Raw genomic sequence first — 10,337 nt, 5'->3', positions numbered from 1 at the left:
TACCAATTACAGGAACATCTCTGTGAGTGATCATGATTCAAACTTCACATCAATCATTTGATCAGTTGGTTTCAGCTACTGTCCCAAACATTAAAATGTGCCAATGTACACTGATCTACGACCAGCCACCCCGACAATGTTGAGGTCTAACAAAGATAATGTAAGAACTAAACTGGTTTTCCAAGGACTACAGTCTTGAGTGGACCAAACAACATTAGTGTGTGGTCTCAAGGGTCTTCTAGAACCAAAAGGCTTTACAAATTTTAAAGAGAGAATAGTCATAAACAGCCGTGTGGAAATGTCTTTTACAGCAGCTATAAAAGAGCGGAGACTTGTCTGCTCATCCTAAGAGGCTGCTAATCGATCAATAAACATCAGCAGTGGCTAATCCACCATCCCAGTGGAGAATTAGACAGGCAGACGACTGAAGACAAGCAACAGGTCTCGCTGCCACCAGTCTGGTACGGTTCACAGAAGGTTCATTTGGTGAATTATTAACAAGTATGTGAATTGGCATGTGAACAGATCTAACTGTAAATGGATCTGAAGTATCTATTGGAAAAGTTTGTGTCCTCAACCAGATGCTTTTGTACAATCAAAGACATGAGGGACCCAAAGGTTGGTGTACGTCATTGTTGAATGTGTTGAATGTTCATCCAAGAACTCTTCATTCCCAATGGCATAAACCAGTGCTCTGACCAATCAGAGAGTCTGAACCAGCACAGGGAAGAGCAGGGACAAGTGTTCAGCTCCTTTGATGGGGAGTTTATGTGTGGTGTAATAGTGGATCACTTCAGGGATGGTGTCAAATGGAGGGCTGTTCTGGCCCAGGATATAGCGGCCATCTTTGGACTGGCTAAACTTCATGTGCATGAAACCCTGGCAGCTCCTGAAAAAGAACATGTAAAACCACTATAAATATTCAGGCATGTTGAGCAACAAAATAAGCCTGTAAATGCTTTCCACAAAAGAAACACTACTTTGCTGTTCTATGAAAAGAAAGCCTGAAAAATTAAATAAATGCTTTTCGTCAAATAAAATTAAATTATAATTGGATCTGGGGAAAAAACAAGGCATTGTCATAAAAATAAATCAAGGTAATACAACATTTTTGATACTACTATGATACCATGCCAGTATTGGTGAATTTTTTAAGTTCTTTACAGTACCATGGTATATGAATATGGTAATCAAACAGTAACATTGCCTTATAACATTGTTAAATCACTAGAGACGACAACAAACTAACCACAGATATATTCCAATCATTTTAGCGTGACTTGACAGCTTTAATATAACATGATCCCTAGGTGGGACTGTGAATCTCGTATTTGGGTCACCGGTGAACAAAAGACTACCCACAATAAATAGGACAATCTGAGTGATGTATAAGAATATAGTAACTTCAGCACATTATTCTAGACCTCCCCTTTAAGATGGCTCAGGACAAACTGCTGGATTTCTATGTATAGAAACAGGAAGCAATTGGTTAGTTTGAGGCTGTCATTGTACTGTACTGTACAATTCACCTTACTGAGTGTGAATAAAAACATAAAGGAGGCTGAGAACATCTTTCTCACCCTATTAAAAATCAAGCTAACGCTGAAGCGGCACATTGAAATTCAAGACTTAACGTGTTCAAGGAGCTTGTCGTCTTCAAAAAAGGTATTATCTACCAGGTACGTGACGAACAGAGTCATTTATAAGCTCAATATAAAGCCTGTGAATCTCAATGGCAGCTCATTCAAAGCTCTCTATACTGAGCCGCTGTCACTTTGATTTGGATCAGACCTCTAAGGCCGCTGGCGTACAGCATTATGACATCAGACAGCACCGTTCATTCATTCCCACAGTTGTCAGATACTGTTGTGCGAATGTGGTTTGGATCGGGCTTGTAAAAATCTGATTTCATGTGAACAAAGTCTCAGCATGTTGTTGAATGTGTTCTGGAGTGTTTCTGCCCATGACTTATGAAGTGTGCACTTGCATTACAAGGTGTGTGTGATTACTGAGTGTGTTCAGGTGTGTGAAAGGCCTCCCGCTTGTGTCTGTGGCTTTCTGCGGGTCATTCATATTCATTAACGCCGACAGGAGCAGGTTTGCGAACTGAAGAGCCTTTCACCTGCCTGATTACAGCTCGGGGAGAATAAAAGAAAAAGAAGAAAGAGGAGGGGGACCAGGGGTTCTGGATCAAGACGGTAATTAGAGCTGCGAGATTTGACCAGATAAGCACTATCGCTCTAGATGATAGCCTATCGAAAAGCACATCAGTGTGCAAATGAAGCAGGGCCGTTTGGAAGAAAGGGAGAAAATTAATTTAAAACTAAGTTATGAGAAAAATAATTAGTTTGATAAAACAGTATAATAGAAAAACAAATATTTTAAAAATGTGAGCTAATTTAAATAATACTGTCCAACACTGATGGCAAAAAGTCACATGACAGCAGGCAAAGTCTCTACAATTTTGTGACTGGCTAAAAAAAAAGTGATCATTAATATTTGTAACCAAACAACAGTTAATAGTAATATCACATACATAGATCACATAAATGATGCTGTATTACAACAGCTATTGTTTAAAGCAATTAAAAATAAAATAACAAAAATAGCAATAAAAAATGCTAAATGCCTAAATTTGAGTCTACGATGTGACTTTCAATATAATGTTTTTAAACTATATTATACATATAAAAATTAAGCATATTTAAGCATATATATTATATATATATATATATATATATATTATATATATATTATATATATATATATATATATATATTATATATATATATATATATATATATTATATATATATTATATATTATATATTATATATATATATATATATAAAAAATAAAGAAAGAAAACAAATATTAATATTATAGTATTTTGTAATTTAAAATGGAAATTAATGTAAAGTATACATATATAAAATTCACAAAATGATATATTATATATTAAATATTAAGCAATTTCTTTGAAAAGATGAACTCTTCTGATAATTGTAGGTGAGAATGAAGAACAAAAACAACTAAGATTCAGACAACTAGACACAAATGAAGCAAAACACATGGCAATTAGCTGGAATGGGGTAATAGGGATGAGATTTGCTCATTTCATTTAACGGTAATGGAGGGAAAGGAGAAATAAAATGTGGCTGTGTTGGAGGGAGGAAGAGGGGCAGTGCTGTACCTCAGAGAGAGGGAGTAGTCCAAGCGACTGGTCTCGCTGTTTCGCACTAAATAACTGCACTCCTTACAGAGGGTCAGTAGAGACTCAGCCTCCGAACGTGACAGAGCGCCATGATACCATCTGAAAGACAACAGGATGTGATATCAAAACCATGTTTACAAATCAAAGCCATTTCACCGGTAAAGAGGTCAGCAAATCATAACAAAATCCACTAACATATAAAACTCCCCTATTATGCTTTATTAAAGGTTACTAATTTTATTAAACAATAGGTTTACAACATTTTAATTTTCTCATAATATACATTGCAGCATCACCTCTTTTCTCACACAAATTCATAGCATTTGGAAAAACAGTAGGCGAGAAGAACTCGGATGACCTATACTTCCACCAAGATTAATTCGATGCACACTTTACTATCCCATGAGGCCACGGGAGCGGATTTATAAATGGCAGTGAAGCGAAGCAAATGATGCTGGTAGGTCACGTGACAGTAACAACATGGCAGATGTAGTACATCTGAATTTCATTCATACTACCCAAATTCATACTATATGGAGCATATTTTTTTTAATGGTCATGAAAGTAAATTCAAATTCAAATGTAGTACCTACTCAGACAGAATGCGATTTCGGACATAGCATCAGTCTGTTGAGATTGGTGTACTCTGCTCTGACAGGTCAGACGGTTAAGTGTGTTGTAATTGGTCTACCGCTTACAGCATGTCGGAAACATAAGTCCGGGTTCTCATCCTTTGGAAGCGTATGCAAAGATTTGCATTGGCAGCACTGAAAACAGCATCTTCTTAACAATATCAACAACACAAACCAAACTCTTCCAGGCCTCGGCTACAACTCTAGTGTTTGAGGGCGGGTCGAAGTAGATGTTATGAATGGGCAGCCAATGAAGACCATAGGCTGGCATTATGCAAATTTGTTATAAATTTACCTAGGTCGAGCACGAGAGATGACTGGAATTACTGAAGACTCGTTTCAGGCAGTTCAGAAGACGACATTGGGTCTCATTCACTAATAATTGCGTACACTATTCATATTTATACGCACATTTGAACTTCTCACAAAAACTTTCCACCTAATTCACAACACGTGCATACGCACATGAATTTATTCGTAACATCTTATGTTGATGAATTCGGAGTATTCTAAATAAGCAACCGCTTGCCCAAAGTATGTCATTTACATAAAAAACACACTCAAACCATATAAGGGCTTTCTTTCGTCACTCTCGGCAAACTTGACACTCTCTAAAGACGCATTCTCGCCTGAGAGCACGTGCATCAAGATTTGAACTAGTTCAAATGCAACAAACACCTTTTATATACACATTACACACCTCTGATTAGCCACACATATACATACATTTAAGATCTATGATCTTGTTTAAAATTTCATCTTAAATGTTTAAGGCCACCAAGAGTATGTAATTTTTGCGTAAGAATGGTTTCAGTTGTTCCGACATTTTTCATGAGTTTAGAATACATTTTAGAACGAAAGTTATTGATGAATCCTGATTTGTTCGGAAAAACATCTGTATGTAGATTTCACGTAATTTGTGCGTACGCATCCTTAGTGAATGAGACGCAACAACTCCATTTATCGTGCGCTATCGTGATCTTTAAAATTTTGCAGATCTCTAACATTCATAAACAGGTTGTTTAATTCTACGGGTCCAGGTGGAAATTTTTTTTTTTAATTAAAAACTAAATTACAACGGATTTTGGTGCAAGAAACCTTAACTAACTTCATAATACTACAAATGTGTGGAATATGACACCAGTAAATATTTTGAGAGTTAGTATGTTTGTGACTGTTGTGGCATGTCCCCTGTGAGACCCCAGCTGCTGTCTAACTGAGGGTGATGTGTCTGGGGAATTTTGTATCCTGAACAGCTGACTAATTTGTAGCAATATTTTGGACACACTTGACTGCACTTTCTAATGGAGTAACCATGCACATCGCCATCATAAATCATTCTCAAAGTCATAAAATAATAACACACCATGTTGACATTCCCAAAGGCCCGAGACATTACACTGAGAGACCATCCATTTAGCATCTTGAAAATGTCAAAACTGTATATTCTGTCAAATATCTTCTTTCATGTTCCCCAGAAGAATGAAAGCACATACAAGTTTGAAACAACACGAGGATCAGCAAATCACATTATAGGATAGCATTCTAATTGTGGCATTTTTTTTTTTTTTTTAGCTTAGCTGTCTTGTCCTCTCAAATTTTTTCTTCAAACCTCTAATGGTTTGTGGCGACATGTTGGACGTACACTTGTTTCTCCAGGGGAAGGGTGGGATCCACTCTCTCCCCGATCATGGAATGAGGATCACTGGGCTTGCGTAGCTTCGTGCTGCCTGTGGTCTGCGGAGGCCTGGAACACCTCAGGCGTTCTGTGGGAGAACAGGAACGGTCCCACTCCGCACCCTCAAACTGCACTGTATGAAGGACACAGTGAGAGAGACGAAAAGACTGAATTCAACATCAAACAGCAGTGCAAAAGTGATTAAAGATAGTTGTTTGAAAAACAAAAACACAGTAGATTTTCCATCACTGGGTCTCAACCAGGGATGACGCAACAAACCGGCAATTGATAAAACTCTTTCATGTTAGTCTCAGTTGTATGGTTCAAATGATGGATGTGGTTTGTGGGATAGTGCGAATGCAACAGGATGAGCAACAATAATTTTTAATCAGACAACTGTCATGTTGCGGAGTTGTGCAAACTATTGTGAAATGTCATTGATTAGAAATTCCATTCCATATATCTGATATTAAACAAATAAGTTTGTTGCATTATGCCTGATTAAGACTGTCAAAAAAAAAAAAGGTGGATATGCAAAGCAGGGGTCTAAACCAGGGCAACGAAGAGTAATAAAACAGGAGGGTGTAGGAAATTAAGGTGCCACATTTATAACACAAATGTACCAGGGTTCAGAGCAAAACAATATAATGTGAAAAGAGTCCTGCTGATCCATGGAAGAGGTTAATCGAACTGAAGTTCATATCAAACCAAGTGTGAAAACTAGGGATGCACGATTTATCAGTACCTCATTGGTTATCATTAGGTAGGCATTTTATTCTAAATGCTCAATTCGCATATTTTTACATTCAGATTATCTTTGCTGTCATCTAAGGCTCACTTAAACGTAAAGGGGTACTTCACCACTGGCAAAATGGACTTTTAATAAAACTTGGCTTCAGTAGAAAGGTGAAAAAAATGTGAAATCGGTGCTACCTGACTAGAGAAAACAGAAAAAAAGGCTGTTGTCTTCTCTTTTGCCAAATAGAAAAACTTCAATACCCTTAATGCAATGTTGGATGGCGTCAAAGGCCACTCCCACCAGTTGGCTCTGAATACGCTTGACCACAGTCAAATACCACCTTGCTTTAGTAGGAAATACTTCTTTGCAAACTTTTAATCATAATGGTGTTCACTTGGGTGCAAGAATTCAAAGAGTGAACGTTGTAGGTAGTTGTAGGTAGTGGTTAAAGGCTGCAAAGAATTGTAAATACGGAGAGAATGCAGTGACGAAAAACCTCTGTGTTAGTCATCAGCAATTCATACTGGATGACAATGAACGGAGGGGAAAAATGAAAAGAAACTGTGAAAACTACAGATTGTACTTCTGACAGAGTCCAAAATGTGTATTTCAGTGGACTTTTGCTGACAAATAAACGTGAATTTCTCTGTCCAGGTAACATGGAGAATGAGTAAACATTGTTAATTTACATATGCTACCGACATTGTAACACTACAAAAAGGGTGAAGAAAAAAAAAAAAAAAAATAGAAAATTGGCAGTGTTACACTTTAATCTTTACAAACACTATTAAATGTAATCTTTCGCAAATCTCAAAATATCCATTTTTTAAAGTTGTAACGTCTAAATTCACTTGCTGCGTTTAAAAAAAAAACCAACTGATTTTAGTTTTTAGTCTTTTAATTTTTTTTAGACAAAACAGTTTACAATTACAATCAATCAACCATTTATTGATTAAATAAGCTTACCTGTATCAGCCAGTACAGATAAGTTGAGTATTTTTTTAATATTTACAGTAGCTTTATTTTTATTTCCGTTGTTATATTTTTAGTACATCTAATTGCACTTATTAGTTACATAGGCAACATTTCTAAATTTCCAAGATTTATATTTTAGTTTATTTCAGCTTCATTTCAATTAACGGAAAAAAAAACCCGCTTGTATCAGTAGAATTATCGGTGCATCCCCAGTGAAAACACGACCGGAGGACAGAACTGACCTCATGCACTCATCACATGCTACCGTGATGAGAGCAGCACTGAGCGGGAGTGACTTAAATCAAAAGGGAAGCAAACGGGAGGTTCCTAGCAATACAGTGACTCAGCGAGCTCGACAGATGCAGGACACTGGAGGGGGAGCAGTGGGGAGGAGGAAGGGTCAAAGTTCACCTTGCTCGCCACAGTTGGGCTCCTCCTCCAGCTGTCCGACTGGAGGAGGCCATGGCAGCTCGGTCAGATCTTTCATATCTATTTCTCCACACAGCGAGTAACACAGACAGTGAAAGAGAGAGAGAATGGTGAGAAACAGATAACAGAGAAAAGAGAGACAATCCACCGATGTCAGTGTTGCTTATCAGGCAGGAAAAGCAATATGAGAGCTGACTCAACATCTAATTAACATCTCAATCCCATAAATCTCATTAACAACACATATATTCACGCACTCAAACAGGAGCCGTTGTGACATTTCAGTCACATTGGCTGCTTGCTAATTCCCATACAAAATGTACTGAATTAAAATAACTTCTTTGACTTGATGAGGTACGCTCCATTGAAACATTTCACTAAACAAGGTCTGGTCCATAATTCAGCTTATTCTCAGATTATTTGTTAAATCTTTTTAAAATGAATTAGCTATTTAGCATAGGTTAAAACTCAAATATTAAAAAAGTCAGCCCAAAAATTCCATATCATCTCAATCCCAAATCACATACTTACATGGGGCGCCTTGTAACGCATACAAGCACATCACACTCTCAAACAGGATTACAAGATGAAGAATAGGCCAAAGGGGAGGTGTGTGACATCTTTATAAACAGACCACCATCCGACACTTCCACCCCCTTCATCGCGCCCTCTCGAAAAGAACACGACTGGGTGATGTTTGGAAAAAGAAACAGGCGGGCCCATACGTCCCCCCGCTGACTGGTGAATTATTGAAGACAGAATGTCACAGACTCTTTCGCCCCGCTCCCTGTGCATTATTGATGCTTGGCGCGGTACAATGGTCCCATCTGGAGAACCAGAATCAGAGCGTGGACCCGCTAACCCTCCTTCAAACCTGCCTAACCCTGTGAATAATCCACCTAATTCCACCAATAATTTGGATGATTTCACAAATAATCCAGTGTAATTCTTAATGAACCAACTAAAGACAAATTGAACTACCACCTTAAGACTGTGGCATCTAAGTGAAAAAAAGAATAAAAACATTAAAACATTATTATACAAGCAAAAACGCACTTAAAAATATTTAACGCAATTAACGCAGCATACATTTTATTCCGTCATCCTTTAGCTAGCATAAGATTATATGATCACGCTCTTATTCATGCAAATGCATTTAAACCATTCAAGTGCCACAAGACACAAAAGAGAGCGCTGTCTGTGAATCTTCTGTGTGACACACATGACTCGTGTGCACAGAAAGCCGCTTCAGATGAATTTGGTGTTCTGACGAATAAGGCAAGCTTATTAGATTGTGCTACCAACACTATATTTGCATTGTTTAAAGGGAAGGGGTAGGTAAGGACTATGATAAAGCTTCAAAGCACATGAATATGATGCTGGTAGCATTTACCACTGTCGAATTGTGCTACCCACCTACACCAGTTGCATTGAGTTCTCTTTCACTCTTGAAATCGCACAAAATTATGCCAAAAGGCCCATTTTTGTCAAGTATCCTTGTAAGCACAGTCTTAAAGGGACAGTTCACCCAAAAATGAAAATGTGATGTTTATCTGCTTACCCCCAGTGCATCCAAGATGTAGGTGACTTTTTTTCTTCAGTCAAACGCAAATTATGATTTTTAACTGCAACCGCTGCCGTCTGTCAGTCAAATAATAGCAGTGATTGGGAACTTCAACTATAACAGTAAATAAAACTTGCTTAGACAAATCAAAATTAAAACCTGCGGCTCGTGACGACACATTAATGTCCTAAGACACGAAACGATCGGTTTGTGCGAGAAACCGAACAGTATTTATATCATTTTTACCTCTAATACACCACTATGTCCAACTTCGTTCAGCTTCCTGTTAATGAGGTCAAAAAACGCGTTGTGATGACGGAAGTGATGTCTCGCCCATATACTTCAATGAGCACGAGACATCACTTCCGTTGTCAGAGCGCGATCAGACCTCACTAACCGGAAGCTGAACGGAGTTGGACATAGTGGTGTATTAGAGGTAAAAAATGATATAAATACTGTTCGGTTTCTCGCACAAACCGATCGTTTCGTGTCTTAGGACATCAATGTGCCGTCACGAGCTGCAGGATTTAATTTGGATTTGTCTATGGAAGTTTTTTCGACTCTTATTGTTCAAGTTCCCAATCACTGCTATTATTTGACTGACAGACGGCAGCGGTTGCAGTTAAAAATCATAATTTGCGTTCGACTGAAGAAAAAAAGTCCTCTACATCTTGGATGCACTGGGGGTAAGCAGATAAACATCAAAGAAAACAGGATGCAGATGTGTCATGTGCGTCAGATCTTCAAGTGACAACAGCCTAATAAACCTGCTGCAGTCTGCCATTAATGTTAATCAAAGAACAAAAGAAAAAGAATACCACTCACTGCTCTTAATTTAATAATTTTTGTTGCATTAATAAAAATTCATAAAAATTAATCTATTTTAATCTAAATTATGCAGTGAAGACTGAAGTGTTTGATAGCTGCTCTGATTCTGGATATTTCCTAACTGTTACATCAAATAGTTAAAATATACTGTTTTTGTGTATTATTCTTTAAAGGGTACATAACAGACACAGTTTCTACTAATCTCATGTTAATCTTGAGTACCTGTAGAGTAGTATTGCATCCTTCATATCTCCGAAAAGTCTTTAGTATTATCTATCA

At 37.6% G+C, this 10,337-nt stretch overlaps 1 protein-coding gene across 1 annotated transcript in view; it reads right to left on the bottom strand.

Annotated features, from left to right (window-relative positions):
- Nucleotides 1–10,337, bottom strand: part of shdb (Src homology 2 domain containing transforming protein D, b) — a 35,067-nt gene continuing 24,730 nt past the window's right edge. The window contains exons 5-7 of the mRNA XM_067398698.1: nt 5,491–5,656; nt 3,193–3,312; nt 1–889 (exon numbers count right to left, since the gene is read on the bottom strand). Coding sequence (XP_067254799.1) covers nt 703–889; nt 3,193–3,312; nt 5,491–5,656 — 473 coding nt within the window. The 3' untranslated portion in view covers nt 1–702. The remainder of the gene's footprint in view (nt 890–3,192; nt 3,313–5,490; nt 5,657–10,337) is intronic.

Source organism: Chanodichthys erythropterus, chromosome 10, assembly GCF_024489055.1.
Source record: "Chanodichthys erythropterus isolate Z2021 chromosome 10, ASM2448905v1, whole genome shotgun sequence".
Classification (NCBI taxonomy): Eukaryota; Metazoa; Chordata; class Actinopteri; order Cypriniformes; family Xenocyprididae; genus Chanodichthys; species Chanodichthys erythropterus.
Note: the sequence above shows the minus strand (reverse complement) of the source record. Positions and strands in the feature narration are given on the sequence as shown.